Below are 18,793 nucleotides of genomic sequence, written 5' to 3'. Positions count from 1 at the left end.
TCCTGGTTCATACATTGATGCTTATCCATTGAGTCATACTGGCCGGGCTGTGCATTTTATATTAATAATCTCCCCTAGTCTATTCCACTATATCTGCTTGCTTTAATTTTGAAAAATTTATATTGATTAAATATTTTAATTTTACCCCAAGTTTTTAAGAAAAATTAAGATAATAGGGAAAATGCCCCTTGTTTGTATTGTGGCATTATTTGTCCACTTGGAACACAGCTGTGCCTCCTATTTTGAGAACTACAAGCCCAAGCTATGTATCATTGCGAATATGTTCTCTCATTAGTGAGTTGTCTTTTCATTTTGTTGATGGTTTCCTTTACTGTGCAAATTAACCCATTTTTTGGTTTGTTTGCTTTTAGGATCTGTTTTTTTAAACTTTGATCCTTCTGGACTTGGCCTGGTTTTTCTATATTCTTTCTAATTATAGGAATTTGAATTAAGAAATTGACATATGAATTAACAATATTAGTATTTGCTATAATATATGGCAAGTTACTAACATGGAATTCCTTTTGACTTTTGCGATTGTCTTCATTATGTCCAGAGACAGAATATAATAAATTCCATTTTTTTTAATAGGGTGTATGAAGCCCATCTTTTTTTGCACCCTGCCTATTTCTTCAGCCTTTCTATCTGCATGCCTTCTCATCCCTCAGTTTATGCAGCACAGGAATTCACCTAGTTCACCTTGATTTTCATTGCCTTGGAGATTTATATATAACTAGAGGCCTGGCCCACGAAATTTGTGCACGGGTACTGTCCCTAGGCCTGGCCTGTGATCAGGGCCATCTTTTCCAGCTACCTGCAGCTGGCTCCGCCCACCCCTCCCCTTCCCTGTTCGCCATCGGGTGATCGGTGCCAGACGGCTGGGGGGAAGGGACCCGAGAGGTCAGCTGTTCCCACCCGCTCGCTGGCCCTGCCCCCGCCATGGGTGGCCATCAGGCAATCAGAGCCTGCTGGCTGGGGAAAGGGGCCAAGAGGTGGTCAGTGCGCCTCATAGTGACTGGTCCAGCGGTCGTTCTGCCCTTAGGGTCAGTTTGCATATTACCCTTTTATTATGTAGGATGTGCCTTCTCCCTGGCACCTCCGTTCCCATCTCCTCCATCTGGAAGCTCCTATTCATTACTATGTTAATGTCAGTAGTAAATAAAGGAGAATGAAAAAGTTGGAGCAAACGCAAAATTTAGTTCACACAGGCGTTCTTTACTAGGGGATCCATTTTTAAGGAAAAGCTGCCATGAGTTTTTTTAATAAAACTGATTTTTAAAAAAATAAGCATTGCTAATTTTTCTAATTTTAAAAGTTAAACATGATGCTTGAAATGGTTTTGACCTTATTTAATGAAGTCCAAAATGTATCCCCTTTGTAATTGAATTTGACTCATGTCTAGGTCTAAGTATATATTTGGTTTTTTAATTTCCTTTATTATACTTTTGTATAGTAAAGAGGAGGAGCATTTACTGCCTCTTCCTCATAGCAAGGTTTTCTTTCATTCTTTTTCCTTAGGACTCATACTCGTATGTAAGATCCACAGCTCCTGCTGTAGCTTACGATAGTAAGCAGTACTACCAACAACCAACAGCAACTGCTGCTGCTGTAGCTGCCGCTGCCCAGCCTCAGCCTTCTGTTGCTGAAACCTACTATCAGACAGGTGGGTTTTATTAACTTTCACAGTTTCATTTACACTATTGAAATATATTACTTAGTGTCTTTTTAATGAAGTTAATCTAAACTCATTGTGTTATATTCTAGCCATGTCTTTCTCTTCCTCTGCTAGAATGCCTTTGAGTCCAAAGAGAAGGCCATGGAAGCAGTTCATAATCATGCCCTTCTCTCCTGGTCTTCAGCTTACAGTTCACTTCCTGCTGAAATAAGCTTTACAAAAGAGGTTGCGGTGGTATCTTCTGGCCACCTTCTTGTCTTTGCCAGAAATGCCCTGGATATGCTGCTGACTGCCTTTGTAACCAGTAGAGACTCTTTGTGGGCCCATATCTTTAAATCCTCTTTCCCTGATCTGTAATGGCAGTTGATTCTGTAACCAGCCACAGATATTACAGTGGGCTCCAATGCAGGCAGTGTTTCGTTTGCAAAGAACCCTATATACTAGGAATCTTTAAAAGATGGATTTTTTCATAGAGATTTCACAATTTTCTTTTTAAAAAATTCTTTCCCAAAGATAAGTTTTTATTGATTTTTTTTAGAGAGAGAAACATTGATCAGCTGCTTCCTGCATGTGCCCGACTAGGGATCGATCCCGTCACCATTTAGGTGTACAGGACAATGCTTCAACCAACCGAGCCACCTGGCCAGGGCGAGATTTGACAACTTTTAAAACAAAGCTCTCTGGGCTTTGGAAAGTAGGCAGCTCCTTTATTTTCATTATTTTTGAAGGAGCATGAGAGTGTGGGTGGAGCCTTGGATAGGAAAGAGTAGAATTGGCTTACCACTATATGTTCTCTTATTTGTAAATGAGATAGTGGACCTGTATCTCTCTAGGGTGCTTCTAATTCTAAGATGTTATGTGTTTTTAAAAATGGTTTAAAAAGATTTTGAATTAAAATGACCCTGAATTTTCTTATAGTCTCATCTATGATATGCAGGTACAGCAGTCTATTGTGAATTTCCTGGTTAATTATCAAAATTAGATTGTGCTTAAAAGTATTGAGTTGTCTGAGAGTCAAAAGACCTTGATTTAGTGTAAGTGCTGACATTAACTACACAGTTTTAGTTTTCTTGCCCTGGACGGTATGGCTCAATTGATTGGCGCATCATCCTGACACCAAAGATGGTGGATTTGATTCCTGATCAGGGCACATACCCAGGTTACAGGTTCCATCTCTAGTCGGGGTGCATGTGGGAGGCAGCCATTCGATGCTCGCGTGCTCTTTCTCTTGCTCTCTCTCGCTCGCTCTCTGTCTCTCTCTTTTTCCTCCTTCCTCTCTCTAGAAAAAAAGTTTTATGCTCTTAGGTGCTATTTACTTAAGCTACCTTTTGGTAATTGAGCATAAAATGAGTTTGCCCTGGTGATATTTGGGCCTTTCTTAGAAATGACATTTGTATGCTTTGGTGATCATTAATTAGTGACTAATTATTAAATTATTGATTGGTACTAAAGCTCATAAGATTTGTTTTGAATATGGTCAAAGGCAGCAGAAAGTTTAGCAGAGACATTAATGGTAGCCATTTAAGAGTAGCTGCACTCAAGCTATTGCATTGGAAGAATGGTTAGCACCTTGTGAGTTGGAATTATGGAAAAGTCAATAAAGTGTGATGGCTGATATATAAACAAGTCCCATATGATTAAACATTGAAATTTTTACTGTGAATTGAAATATGTACTTTGAGGTCCTCTCTCTTCTGTTCCCAGTATTAAGCATAACTTTCAAGTAGGCTAGCCTAAATACACACACGTTTTTCAAAAACTTTATTAGTACCTGTTTTAAGTAGTACTGCTATTTCAGTTAGTTGTAAATTTTTACAAAATATTATTTTGGAAATATATGGAAAGCATCTGGGATGGGATAGTAATTTATATAGATGTTATATTTTGTTCAATTGGTAATAAGAATTTCACCCCTTTTGCCAAGAAGAAATTACTGGCATCTAATTTACAGTTAACATTTAACCTACTTTCTCTAGTTTTCCAAGATGTTGGTATAGTAACTGCAGGCATGCCTTGGAGATATTGTGGGTTTGGCTCCAGACCACCACAGTAAGGTATTATAAGTGGTTTACCCTTCTAATTTTCTGATGTCTCTTTTTTAATTTAGCCCCCAAAGCAGGTTATAGTCAAGGTGCAACTCAGTATACACAAGCCCAGCAAACTCGACAAGTGACAGCCATAAAACCAGCGACACCGAGTCCAGCCACCACTACTTTCTCCATTTATCCGGTATCTTCCACCGTACAGCCAGTAGCAGCTGCAGCTACTGTGGTGCCATCCTACACCCAGAGTGCTACTTACAGTACCACGGCGGTCACTTATTCTGGTAAGCTGATAAAAAGTGTTTAAATAAATCAAGAAACTAGAAAGACTTTCTAAGTTGTATGGTTTGCTTGCGTGTTTGTTTGTTTTTAAGCCAGCAAGATTTGAGCAGAACATTAATGCTCTTTGGACATTTGAAAGCTAGTCATGAGTCCTGGACCTAGCATTGCAATTAGAAAAAATAACAGTATTCTACTAGTAGTATTCTATTCTCTTTCTGACTTTTCCAAATGAGTTTGAAAAGTTAAAGAAATATTGCCGACAAGTTATATTCTTTATTTCAGCCCCCAAGGAGCTAGCATTTCATATTTATTATCAGGAAGAAGTAATCTTGACAATGCTGGTTAACACTTGTAAACATTCATAAGATAATGGTTATATAACACACCTCAGAAGGACAGAGTAGTTTCATTTTCTTTAAATAATCATATATTTTTCTTAGAGAACTATAATTACTGAAACCGTACTATGTCCAGTGCTCTTGCTAATTTCTGACTGAGGTAACCTCAGTATTTCAGTAATTAAAGTCACACATTACTTTTTTGTAGACACTTAATCTTCTGGTACTACTGTATGGTTTATTGTTTTGCATTTTATTTATTCCTTAATACCCTATTTTGTTCTGTAGAGGATTTAAGGTGACATTGGTAATTTCATTTCTTACCTCTTGATACTTTGTGTTAGAATCCTAGCTACTGAATTAACTATTTAATTTCTTAAGAGATTTTTTTGGTCTCTTACTCTATGCCAAATGCTATGTTGGTAGGGATACAGTGGTGAATTAGGCAGGCGAAGAGTATTGCGGAATGAGAGTTCAGTGTGCCTGGAACACAGGATCTATGGGATAATACCAGGAGAAGAGGCTGGAAATATCAGTGTGAAAAAGCCTTGTAGGCTCTGCTATAGTGTCTTTTTGTTGTTGTTAATCCTCACCCGAGGATAGTTTTTCCATTGCTTTTCAGAGAGTGAAAGAGAGGGAGGGAGGGGGAGAGAGAGAGAAAATACATCATCATGAGAGAGACAAATCGATTGGTTGCCTCCTGCACACGCCTCCACCAGGGCCCAGGAACAAACCTGCAGCCGAGGTACGTGCCCTTGACTGAAATTGAAGCCGTGAGCCTTTGGTACATAGGCCAACACTCTATCGCTGAGCACACTGGCTAGGACTGTGGAGTCTGTCTTTATCATGTGGGTAGAAAGGGTACCAAGAGGAGATCTTATGAAAGGAGCAATGGGAGCAGAGTTTAAGTTCACTATGACAGTCCTGTGGAAGTGAGCTGGAGTGAGGAGATGTGATTACTCCCAGATCTGTCATTTAGGACTTCCCAGATAGAGCTTTCCTGCCTCTCTGTATCTGCTTAACCAGTTAGAACTGTACTGGAGTTATTCCAATGAAATAGGAGTGGAGAGTTGCTTTTTAAAGGTTCACATTTTCTTCAGAATATGGAGTATGACGGTATCCTTTTCTTTATATTACACTAGTAGCCCTGTGTACTAATCCGTGCGTCAGTAGCTCGCTGCCCACTGCCCCACCCTCCTGTAACTTTCCCCGCCACTCCCCTATAGCTTGCTGCCCTGCCCCCTCCTGTAGCTCTCCGCTGCCCGCTTGTAGCTCTCCACTGCCCGCTTGTAGCTTGCTGCCCCACCCTCCTGCTGATCCGTGATCCTGTCATTATGCGGCTGGTCGTTACGCTTCACAGCATATTACATCTTTATTATATAGGATTAATAATACATCATTATTTTAAAACTAGAAACTATAGATAAAAAGGAGAAAAAATTAAATCACTGGACACCTACTCCTAGACACTAACTGTCATTAACATTTTACTGCATATACTTTTTTTACATGGGAATATACATATCTAAACCTCATGATTTCTTTATAAAAGAGAATTTGTCTTATACATACTATTGTGTAAACTACTTTCTTATTGTGAATGTCTTTTCATGTCACTAAATATGAAGATATATCTATCATTCCTTTGGTTAATGTTATTCACTAGCTTTTTATTTTAGAAAAGTTTCTTTCTGCAGAAAAGTTGAAATAATTGTTCAGATGTTTGTATACCATTTACCTAGATTCACTGATTTATTAATATTTTGTCATATTTACTTTATCTCTCCTCTAAAATACGTATTTTCAAATGGTTCAGAAATATACTGGTATAAAAGTTGCAGATGGAAGAAGACATGGTGTTTTGCCCAGAATTTTTCAGCATGTATTTCCTAAGAATAAGGGCTTTCTTTTAAATAGTCACATTGCACGTGTCAGAAAAAGGATCTGAACATGGATTATCTAATAAATTTATCTAGTTTCTCACAAATGTATCTTATGGCTGGGCTTTCTGTGTGCTTGTGCTTTGTTTTAAATTCAGGGTCCAATCAAGGATCATGCATTGTGTTTGGTTGTCATGTGTTGTTAGAGAGTGTTTTATTTTAATATAGAATAATCCCCTATTTTTATCTTCTCTCTCATGACCTTGACATTTCTTAAAGCACCGGTTGCCAACCGGTGGTCAGCAGACCACTGGTGGTCCATGAGGTCCAAAAGGTTGGCAACCGATGTCTTAAAGAGTTAGGCCAGTTGTAGAATCTGGATTTATCTAATTTCTTTATGCTTAGTTTCTGGCAGCTTTTTAGCCAATAAAACAAAACAAACTTCCCATTTCATCATATCAGGAGCACATAATAAATAATGTCAATTTATGTTTTATTGATGATACCAAGTATAAATCACTGTTAAAGGGTGTTTGGCGAGACGGCACGGCCATGGCATACTCAGCCCCACATTGGGCACCTTATGTGCCACGCTAGCTCAGACAGGTTCAGTGACCCTGAGAGGGGGCAGTGAAGGATGGAGAAAAGACAGACAAGAGAATGAGCTGGGTCTGGGTGGGATGCTGTCTTCTCTGATGGAGACCTAGCATCGGTGCCACAGACTATAAGCTGTGTCTTCATTTTATAGCAGATTCCACAAGGCAAAGTAAGGGCGTGGCCAAGATGTTTACAGCATTCTTGTGGGTTTCGATCCTACTCAGTTACATGCACCTGAACTCTATCAAGCCTACATTATACTCAGAAACGTGGTAACAGGTTCGGACCATAGGTTCAAGCTTACAACAATAGCTGTTGGCTATAATTGTGCTGGGAGGGCTCTGCCTTCCAACCTGGGACTTGCACGTGGCCATGGGAGGACTGTGCCCTCTCATTAGTCCAAGGCTTGACCCTGTCCAAACACTGTAGCCGCTCTCCACAGTAGTGACTGCCAAATCTCTCCTTTGTAAAAATACCCCTTTCCCTTTGTAATTAACCAAGTAATCTGTGGGCCTGTTACCTTTCATCTACCTTTCACTCTTAAGTGAAATAGTAACCAGTTCTGTAGCCACAGAGGTTACCAAATTCTCTGTCACATTCCTCCAACTGAACTACAAGCTTCTTTAAGACAAGGACCAAATCTTATACCTTACACATTCTTTTTACTCCACAACACCCGGTAGGTGTTGAGTAAAACTTGTTGATTGACTTATATATAAAAGGAGGATAAATGTTTTCTAGGTTTGTTTTTCAAGAAGGATACATTATTTGTAAATATGCATGTGTAAACTTACCTTTATTAACAGAATTTATGGGATTTAAATTTGTAACATTCAGCTTGGCCTTGTATAATTATGTAACAAAATCTTTGTTTTATTTTGTTTGTAAGGTACATCTTATTCAGGTTATGAAGCAGCAGTGTATTCAGCTGCATCCTCCTACTACCAACAGCAGCAGCAGCAACAAAAGCAGGCAGCGGCAGCAGCTGCTGCTGCTGCTGCCACAGCTGCCTGGACAGGGACCACCTTTACTAAAAAAGCACCATTCCAAAATAAGCAACTGAAACCAAAACAGCCTCCCAAACCACCCCAGATTCACTATTGCGATGTTTGTAAGATCAGCTGTGCTGGACCACAGGTACTTATGTTGTATGTTTTACCACAAGTCTTCAGTGGTTATTTTTTAACAGTTAAATATGGTTGATATTATAACTTGTGTTTACAAAGAAGGTTTCCAGTTTCTTCTCTGTTAGAGTTTAGCTAATACACATAGTTCATTAAATGGCCATTTTTGAAAAGGTATTTGTATTAAGACATAAGAATTCTATTAAGAAAAAACCGTAGGGTGGGTGGGTACCAGGTGGAGGGGGTTAATGGGGAAAAAAGTAGGACGTATATAATACTTTCAACAATAAAGATAAATTTTTTTTAAACCTGTAAAAATGATTATGAATGTAAATGTAAAATGGGCAAATTGAGCTTTTTTTATTCAAGAAGAATACTTTGCTCTTTAAGTAAACCTTAAATTTAGCTTAAAAGTTTTATATTTGACTTAATTGGGTTTTTGGGGAAAGATTGAATTTTTATTTCTTTTTTAGCATTTATAACTTGCTTTTAAAAGACTTTATACAAAATTTTTGACTTTCCTATCTCTTCTTCAAGGTCTGTATATGAGTATATATATAGAATTTTACAGCTGAAAAAGGATGATCATAAAGATAATTGTTTATACACTTACATTAAAGATGAAAGTACTTTGTCAAATGTATTAGTTTTTGGAGCCTATAACTAGCAGGAAAATTGTGTTTCTGGAATTAAAAAAAAATTCTTTTAATAATCTACAATTCTTGGGACATTTCTAATAAGACTGACGTTTATATTTGCTTTATAAGGTATTATTACTTATTTCTATATAATCTTCTCCATGAGGGTAGGGATTCAGGAAACAAGAAAGGTGTAGGGAAGTGAATTTTTCAAAAATACTGACTAATGTAGCATGCAGAACCTTTATTCCCTCCTCCCCCCATTTTTTGGTCTTTTATTCTGGTTGCTACACCTTAAAATATGTGATTTAGGCATGAGTCTAATTAGTACAACTCCCTTCCCAACTTTATTTGTTAACTAGCAGCCCTGCGCACAAATCCACGTGCCAGTAGCTCTCTGCGGGGCCTGGCCACTCCGTGCCTGCGGCCCAGAGGCCCATCCGCGGCTGGGCGCGGAATGCTTTCCTTGTCGCTGTGGCGACGAAGCAAGCATTCCACCAGGCCACTCACGCTACCCACTCTCAGCAGCTGCCCCCCCCCTGGGACTGGGGGACTCTGGTGGGGCAGAGAGGACTGGGCACCACCATCTTTGTGACGGAGTGATGGTTAATTTGCATATTATCCTTTTATTAGATAGGCTACTTTCCTTAAGAGTGTCTAGTTTTTTGTTATGTTTTTTTCAGAGAGGAAGGGAGAGAGAGAGAGAGAGAGAGAGAGAGAGAGAGAGAGAGAGAGGGAAATAATGAGAGAGAATCATTGACTGGCTGCCTCCTGCATGCCTCCCCCTTCTCTTCCCCCCCCCCCCCCCCCCCCCCCCCCGGGATCGAGCCCACAACCCAGGCATGTGCCCTTGAATGGAATGGAATAGAATCTGGGACCCTTCAGCCCACAGGCCGACACTCTATCCACTGAGCCAAACTAGCCAGGGCAGAGTGTCTAGTTTTTATTTAAAAATTGGAAAAGCCATTTGGCAGGTAATAAGTATATTATTTGATTGAGACCAGATTTTGACTCTAATTATTTCTTCTGTCTCTCACCGCTGCCCCATCTGTATACGTTACTTTTTAAGTTACCAGCATTCCTTGAATTACTGACATCAAATTAGGGAATATTTTAATGTATGGCTAGTTACATAAAACCTTTTTCTCTCTATTTTGAGTGTGATAGGAAATGGTCTCATTGTGATTGCATGGTTGGAGGAGAAGGGATAGGTAAAGAATATTTACAGTGACCAGGATTAAACATGAAAGGGAGCAAGGATGTTGGTCTTAGTGTTTGAGGAGTGTATCCTACTCTATGATGGTGTTGTAGAGAGGATGATGCTATGAGTGACAAATGTAAACCTAAGAGATTTACTGAATCTTTGGCACCCATATGAAAAGATAGAACATGACTCTAGGGTGGTGTGTTAACAACAATATTTAGAATGAGTATATATATGGCTGACCATTGATTTGGAGTATCTGAATGGTTACACAAGAACAGGCCAAGGGTACTTCTGCAAGTCAGATGCAGTGTCTTAAGGGGTTAATGAAATGAGCCTTAAAGAAAAATATTGAGATTATGAGAGTGTAGGTGTGAACATAAGGAGGGAGAGTCATTAGTTCAGGGTTAAGGGTCCATGGTTTCAGTCCTGGCTCTGTCACTTACTGTGGCCTTGGGCAAGTCAGAGCCCTTAACTTCTTTGGGCTTTTATGTCTTTACTTCTATAATAGGAACTTGTCTTAAATAATTGAGGCTTTACTTGCTTCACAGAACCCTTCAGGCTGCCACAGACTAGAGAAGAATCAAATGGCTGAGTCTTAGATCTCTTTCATTTCAAAAACAGCAATTTTCCTTACTTGCGCATACTATTATTTATAGAAAGGATTCTCTTGTTTGAAAATTAGAAAGTCATTATTTTGGGTAATCTCTAAAGTTCCATCCAGCTTGGAAATTCTATGATAAGTATATAATTTTATGGTAATTTTTGTCTCTCTTAAAAACAATTCTAAAAATAAAATATGTAAGAGTAACTAACTATTAGGCCCCACTCAAGAACAAACTAACCAGCAATCCATATTTACTTCCTCTCATTTTAATAAATCTGCATTCTTAATTGTCTGCATTCAAGACAGTTTTTAATGTATAATTTTACTATAATGATCACTGTCTAGTATTCTTTATTCAACATTATACATAACCAATAAATGACATATCCTTTTTTTGTTTGTTCTTTAACTTTTTATTTTATTTTATTTTATTTTAATATATTTTATTGATTTTTTACAGAGAGGAAGGGAGAGAGATAGAGAGTTAGAAACATCGATGAGAGAGAAACATCGATCAGCTGCCTCCTGCACATCTCCCACTGGGGATATGCCCGCAACCCAGGTACATGCCCTTGACCGGAATCGAACCTGGGACCTTTCAGTCCGCAGGCCGACGCTCTATCCACTGAGCCAAACCGGTTTCGGCTTAACTTTTTATTTATTGATTGATTTTTGAGAGAGAGATGGATTTGTTGTCCCACCCATCCATGCACTCATTGGATGATTCCTGCATGTGCTCTCACTGGGATCCAACCCGAAACCTTGGTTCCTGGAGATGATGCTCTAACCAACTGAGCTACCCAGCCAGAGCAAGATACAAATTCTTTTTTTTTTTTTTTTAATATATTTGATTGATTTTTACAGAGAGGAAGGGAGAGGGATAGAGAGTTAGAAACATCGATGAGAGAAACATCGATCAGCTGCCTCCTGCACACCCCCTACTGGGGATGTGCCCACAACCAAGGTCCATGCCCTTGACCGGAATTGAACCTGGGACCTTTCAGTCCGCAGGCCGACACTCTTTCCACTGAGCCAAACTAGTTAGGGCAAGATACAAATTCTTGAAACTGAAAGCAGTGACCTATTGGTATTATGACTCTGTGTGAAAGTCCTTTGTGAATCAAAGTGTTAGACAAATGTATTCTTGATGAACAAGGTACAGAGAACCTCAGATGTATCACGTGTGTAGGGAGTCCCACATGCTTTTCTTAAATTGCTTTTAAAATTGTTTGGTGCTCATTTTTTAAATAAGTCTTAGAGATTTGAGAATTGAATAATTTAAATGACTTTGTATCTAGAAAATTAATAAAACAAAATGTATCCTTTTTGTTTGAAACAGACTTACAAAGAACATTTAGAAGGACAGAAACATAAAAAAAAAGAAGCTGCATTGAAAGCCTCACAAAATACCAGCAGCAGCAGCAACTCTGCTCGTGGGACTCAGAATCAGCTGCGCTGCGAGCTCTGCGATGTGTCTTGTACAGGAGCAGATGCGTATGCTGCCCACATTCGTGGTGCTAAGCATCAGAAAGTAGGTGTTTTTCCCACACCGCCTTCTGTCTTCCTCTGTTGTTTTTTACCTTTTCAGTAGGGAGCTGGGGGGAGCGGTGTAAGCAAAAGTGGCTCCAAAACTCTGTGGGATAAGCCTTGTTTATGTGCTCACACACATAAAAGAAGACTAGAGGCCTGTCTTTAAACTGAACTAGATCATTTATTCTATCAATTGGAAAATTGTATGTTTATTTTCCTCCTTTTGTCATGCTTAAGTGTAGGTTGGTATGCATGTGGCCAAGTCATTTCATCTCTCTCTGCCTTAGTTTTCTCACTGATAATAGGTGGAATATGTTTCCTTATCTGCTTCATAGAGGTTATTTGGAAAATAACGAGTTTGTGTATGAAAATATATAGCAAAAAATATCATTTGTATTTTAATTTTATAATTTCTTTTAGACGAACTTGAAAATCTGTATTCTGAGTTTCCAACAAATAAATGTGCTTTTATTTATTTTTTTGTAGGTGGTTAAATTACACACAAAACTTGGTAAACCCATTCCTTCAACAGAACCAAATGTTGTTAGCCAAGCTACTTCTTCAACAGCTGTGTCTGTTACAAAACCGACTGCCTCTCCTTCAAGCATTGCAGCAAGCAATTGTACTGTGAATACTTCATCAATTGCAACTTCTTCAGTGAAAGGTCTTACAGCTACAGGAAACTCGTCTCTTAATAGCACATCCAACACTAAAGTGTCAGCAGTGCCTACAAGTATGGCTGCCAAGAAGACATCTACACCCAAAATAAACTTTGTTGGCAAGTACTGAAGATTCTTTATGTTCTTCCCAACTCCATCAAAGTAACATTTCTCTTCAGTCCAGGACTAACCCTTCTGCTTATGGTCTTGTACCCACCTCCTCCCTTCTTCTCTGGGACCTTGTTGAATCACATATCTCTATTTTTTTCTTGAATTTTTAGTCAGTCCTCTAATGGTTTCTTCTCTCTTCCCTTCAGCCATGCAGGTATACCTTTATCTTTCATGGTCTTAAATTTTAAAAAGATCTTTTCCCATTCCGGTTATCCTTTCAAGCTGCTGAACTAATTCTTTCTCTACTTCTCTACTTCTTATCCAGTCTCCAGTCAGTTAGTGTTTCCACTCTACCTTTTTCTGAACCTGCTCTCAAGAATCACCAAAAACCTAATTGCAAAATTCAGTGGCCAGTTTTCAGTCTCATCCTGTAGCCTCTCTAACGTTTGACATAGCTGACTGCTGTACCGTAAACCTTAAGACATGTCTCTGTCTCTCTGGTTACTGTCTGCCTACCCACCCCTTTCTCAGGTATCTTTATTGGTTCTCCTGCCCTCATGTTCACTGAATGGTGGTGTTCTGAGATTCTGATTCTGTTCTCATCTTACTCTTCTCATCCAGTATTTATGAGTGGTCTCATCCATTCCAATGTGTACAGTAACTTTAAAATCTTTTGGGCAAACTCAAGACCCCCATCTGAATCTAGAGCCATATTTTAGGTAGCCCTGGTCATGATCTGAACAGCTTTATTGATGCCTACCAGTATCTCCTTACCCATTGTCTTATTATAAGAGTACCACGAAATGATCTCATAAAATTGCTTGGAAAACTGACATTTTTTCCTATTTATTGCCTCCTCTAATTGTTTACCTGTCCTTTTGTTTCTATCACAATATTTCTACCCCCCCCAAGAAAATGTCATCTTTATAGCCACTGCCTTGTTTTTTTAGGCCTTCAAAGTCTGCTCCTCAGCTGGCCAGTGTGGCTCAGCGGTTGGGTGTTGACCCAGGAACTAAGAGGTCACGGGTTAGATTCCTGGTCAGAGCACTTGTCCAAGTTGCAGGCTTGTTCCCCGGGGGCGGGGCATGTAGGAGGCAGCCCATTGATGATGTTTCTCTCTCAGTGATGTTTCTATCTCTCGCCCTCTTCTCTCTCTAAAAATCAATAAAAACATATAACGGATACCTCTCCTTTAAAAAAAAAAAAGTCTGCTCCTCAGAGCTTTGTCTTTATTGCATCCAGTCTCTCCAACACATGTCGAAGTCATTTTGTGAAAATACATTTTAAATTATATTAGACTCCTGATTAGAAGCTTTCATTGTCATTCCTCTTGGTATGGGAAAAACCCCTCTATGTTCCTTAATTATGTCGTCAAGGCCTTTCCCATTCGGGCTCCTGCCTCATCATCGGTCATCATCTCTACTTAGGTAGTAATTCATGGTGAATTACTGAAGCTGCCTTAAATTTACTGCAGTCTTTTTAACTTGATGTTGTGCTTTTTTGTACATCCTATTCTTTTTGTTTAGACATTATTCTCTTCTTTCTGCCTGGCCAGTTCATACTTGTTACTCTTCTTTCAAAGCCCAGCTCAAGTGTCACACACTTGGTGACGCCTTTTCTAACTGGATCAGGGTAAAGGGTAGCGGTTTCTTTGCTTTGCATTCTGCAGTACTCTGTTCATACTTAGCACAGCCCTTATCACATTGTATTATAATTAGTTGTTTCTTCCCTTAATTGTTGGCACCTCAGAAGCAGCTACATTGTTTTATTCTTATATTACCAGAATGTAGGACAGTGCCCAGTTCCATTGGCAAAGAACTGGGGATACCAGCATGAATAAGGCTTTTCAGGCACTTGCCGTTTACTTTTAGGTACTTGATGTTACGAGAACCATAGTGGGGACAGAGAGGAGTATTGAGTGTGGGTGGTGAAGAAGGGGAAAATCCAGATGTGTATTTCAATAGGGTAAAGAAGCCGAGTGGTTTATGTGGTTCTTCAAATTTCTGATCTATTGTGTGTCAAGCTGGGGTTTGACTTTTGGTAGAAAAGATAATTTTGTCTGAAGTTTTTGTTGTATCAGGTTATACATTTACACAAAAAAGAAAGTTAAAATTACTGTAATTCTTATGCGTTTCTAGGTGGTAATAAGCTGCAATCAACAGGAAATAAAACAGAAGACTTAAAAGGAACAGAATCTGTTAAAGGCACTCCTGTTCCTTCTGTACAGATCCCAGAAGTGAAGCCAGACACAGTGACAGAACCAGTCACGCCTGCCTCTCTGGCTGCTCTGCAGAGTGATGTGCAGCCAGTGGGCCATGACTACGTGGAGGAGGTATTGACTCAAGAACACCATTGCTGTGAGATGAGGAAAGGGGAAGAGGGTATCGCTTTGTTGTAGGCATGTTTTTCATGTAAAATTAAATTATAGTCCATTAGGTTTAAGTTACTTGTGAAGGAATATCAAAGGGATCTTTTTAAGGGTTTTAAAAAGCATGTCCTTTAAGCTTGTCTAAGTAACATTACAATATTTTTGTTATCTCTTTCCCTGCTAAAACAGTAAAGTAACTCTCCATTTATTTGGTAGATATTCTTCTATCTTTCAACTGCCCTGAACATAAAAATTTTAAAAATTGCGAACACCAAATATTTTGACAAAGCCAATACTTTTTTTCTAACAATCACTTAGTTTCATGTGTAAAATTAAGGTTGTTGATTTATTTTTTATTTATTTATTTTAATACGTTTTTATTCATTTCAGAGAGAGGAAGGGAGAGAGAGAGAGAAACATCAAAGATGAGAGAGAATCATTGATCAGTTGCCTCCTGCACATCCCCTACTGGGGTTAGAGCCCAAAACCTGTGCATGTGCCCTGACAAGGAAATGATCCAGTGATCTCTTGGTGCATGGATCGATGTTCAGTCCACTGAGCCACACTGGCTGGGCAGGGTTGTTAATTTAAAAGATCCTGTTTATTTGGTTTTTCAAGCTGATTAGAAAATTATTCCTGTTTTATCGAAAAGTAAGCTCAGTAAATAGAGGAATGAGGGAACATCAGAGAGTCTTGATATCAATATTTGCCGTTAGTAGAAAGACTAACATGGAGTGATGTAGCACTAGTTTTTACTCTTTATTGTAGAACATATGTAAGTCTCTGAAATTCAGTGTCTACATCTATAAAATTTGGCTATTCCCTAACAAAGTTGTGAAGATTGAATGAAATAAAGTGCCTAGCATATTGTAGATTTTTGGTAAATATTTGTTCCTTTATTCTTTTTCTCTCAAGTTATGTTGAGTTCTTTGTTTACAAGGTAGAAAACTGGGTTATGAAGTTTATCAGTAGTTCACATACAATTTATTTTAAAAGAGTAAGATTTGAAAAAATGTATGCCTCCAGAACCCCATAATTTCCAGTGATAATAAAGTAATTCCAAACTTCAGATAGATGTATTCAAAGCTAGTCTTTAAATTGCCCTGACAATTTGAACGTAGTATTCATCATAAACTTCTTAATAAGATTCTAGTCTACTTGTCTTCCTAACTGGTTGTACAGTTAGAAAAAATTGACATTGATTTTCCACAAAGTTACATTGAGCTTTATCTTTAATCATCTTTATCTTCATTTTCAATAACAGTATCTGATATTCAGTAACTATTAGAGAATTTAAGGTATCTAATTGTTTTTAAATGTTTACATACAGATAAAAGTATTAAAGTTGCAGTTAATTACAAAAGCAAATACATGCTAACATCTTGTATGCTAACACTACAGTTAGAAAATTCTAACAGTTTGTTTTTATAGATCATCCTTTTAAAAAATTTTAGACATTGCCTATCTTTTTTCCTCTTAATTTTTCACAATTTTTTTTTTTTTATCAGAGAATCTGGGGGGCCATATGAATGAAATCTTCAACTGTAACATTTCCATTATAACTCTTGGATTTTTTTCCCCTTGCATCAAGGTACGAAACGATGAGGGAAAAGTAATTCGATTCCATTGTAAATTATGCGAGTGCAGCTTTAATGATCCCAATGCTAAGGAAATGCACTTAAAAGGGCGAAGACACAGACTTCAATATAAAGTGAGTAAAAATTTCAACTTTTTCTCTTTTTTTTTTTTTTTTTAAAAACAGCTTGGAACATTCTAGATGTAAAATAAAGATTCTAAACATAACTCACTGAGTCCATGAATTCCCACTCCAAGATTAGCACATTATGTCTCACTTAGATTCAGATGTTTGATTTTTACTGATCAGTTTGTTATACTTAGGAAAGAAGATTATAACCATATGTCATCATTCTCAGTGACTGTAGCTAAATTATAACATTGCTTGGATCAAGTGATCATGTAAAGATAATTTTTTCACATAATAAAGTGTTTTGAAAGAAGTGTCAGGTCTCCATTTACCTACTTTATCTTGGTAGAATTACCACTAAAATGAATTTCGAGATAAGGAATTCTTTATTGAAAACACTTCAAGCATTAAGTTAAATATAAATATTATAGGTAAAGTTTTTACTTAGGCTGAACTAATCTAATGCATTAGATTCATGTTTTCTCTTTTAAACACAGGGGTGGTGAAAATTAAATTGTTAAAGGGCAATACTTTTTTATGAAAAGAAACTTTTTAATTCCACACTTAGACATTTAGAATCATCTATTTACAAAAAAATAAAGGAAAGTTAAATATTCATTCGTCCCCTAAGGTCTCTTCTATTGGTCAGCACTAAGGCATGTACTTTTTACATACTAAGGATATAATTTTAAACTTGGAATAATTAAGAATTTTAGGGGTGGGAAGAAAACGAATATTAATGTATTCTGAATCTTTCCTCTGATTCAACTTATATGTTGAATTTACTCTCTATATAATAGGAAATTTGTAACTAAAAAATCTCTATGATGAAAGAATATGTGGGATTGTATGTGTAGATTGTTGGAAGGGGGTGCTAGGTTTTGAAATGTCTTGTCTATATTAACAGAAAAAAGTCAATCCAGATTTGCAAGTAGAAGTAAAGCCCAGTATTCGAGCAAGAAAGATTCAAGAAGAGAAAATGAGGAAGCAAATGCAGAAAGAGGAGTATTGGCGGAGACGAGAAGAAGAAGAGCGCTGGAGAATGGAAATGAGGTAATTTCTTTAGCTTTTAGTAGCATAAGTGATTCAGCCTTCTTAAAAAAAAAAAAAAAAGTGGCTATTCTAAGTATGTGACTCCCATTCAAAGCAGTCCAGATTTATTTCATGTACTTTTAATTTTCACTTTTCAGGAAGATCCTAGGGGCAGAAAAGAAATGCATTAGAGTAAGTTATTGACTATTCTAATATTTGACTATGGCCTTGGTATTAGGAATTATGTGGTTAAGTGCATCTTACATGTATTGAATATGTGAAGAAATAGTTTAATGTTATAAATATATGCCTCAGTTTAAAATAAGCAAAACATTTGGCTACATGCTAAAAATATTGAATATAAGATTTGGTAGAGCCTAGACATCTTAGTGTATTTTTGTTTTTTCCACAGGTAACTTATACATTTATTTTATACCAAAAACGTTATGTGCAACAAATAAACATTCTTACATATTTACATTTGGTTTTGGTTATTTTACCAGTTTATAAAACCGTGTACTAAATCTCTGATAAAGAATATTCCTATGCAATATTAAAGGGGAAATCTGCCCAGTGAACCCCATTTTATTTTATTTATTTATTTATTTCAAAACTAGAGGCCCGGTGCACAAAAATTTGTGCACTCCGGGGGGAGAGGGGGTCCCTCAGCCCGGCCTGTGCCCTCTCACAGTCTGGGACCCCTCGGGAGATAACGACCTGCTGGCTTAGGCCCGCTCCCAGGTGGCAGAGGGCAGGCCCAATCCCTAGGTGCAGCCCCTGGTCGGGCTCAGAGCAGGGCCGATTGGGGAGTTGGGGCGCCGCCCCCTGTCACGCACAGAGCATGGTCAACCAGGGGGTTGGGGAGCTCCCCCCTGTCACTCACAGAGTAGGGCCGATAGGGGAGTTGGGGCACCGCCCCCTGTCACACACACAGCAGGGCAGATCAGGGGGTTGGGGCACCGCCACTGTCACACTCAGGGCAGGGCCGATGGGGAGGTTAT

At 38.3% G+C, this 18,793-nt stretch overlaps 1 protein-coding gene across 1 annotated transcript in view; it reads left to right on the top strand.

The window, feature by feature from the left end:
* The window catches only part of ZFR (zinc finger RNA binding protein), a 71,123-nt gene that overhangs the window by 20,786 nt on the left and 31,544 nt on the right, over window positions 1–18,793 (top strand). The window contains exons 4-11 of the mRNA XM_081088877.1: window positions 1,519–1,663; window positions 3,783–4,001; window positions 7,704–7,951; window positions 11,727–11,918; window positions 12,404–12,695; window positions 14,826–15,019; window positions 16,647–16,766; window positions 17,668–17,813. Of these exons, the coding sequence (XP_080945003.1) occupies window positions 1,519–1,663; window positions 3,783–4,001; window positions 7,704–7,951; window positions 11,727–11,918; window positions 12,404–12,695; window positions 14,826–15,019; window positions 16,647–16,766; window positions 17,668–17,813 (1,556 nt within the window). The remainder of the gene's footprint in view (window positions 1–1,518; window positions 1,664–3,782; window positions 4,002–7,703; window positions 7,952–11,726; window positions 11,919–12,403; window positions 12,696–14,825; window positions 15,020–16,646; window positions 16,767–17,667; window positions 17,814–18,793) is intronic.

Source organism: Myotis nattereri, assembly GCF_964212035.1.
Source record: "Myotis nattereri genome assembly, chromosome: 4".
Lineage (NCBI taxonomy): Eukaryota > Metazoa > Chordata > Mammalia > Chiroptera > Vespertilionidae > Myotis > Myotis nattereri.
The sequence above is the reverse complement of the archived record's forward strand: the minus strand, read 5'-3'. Positions and strand labels throughout refer to the sequence as shown.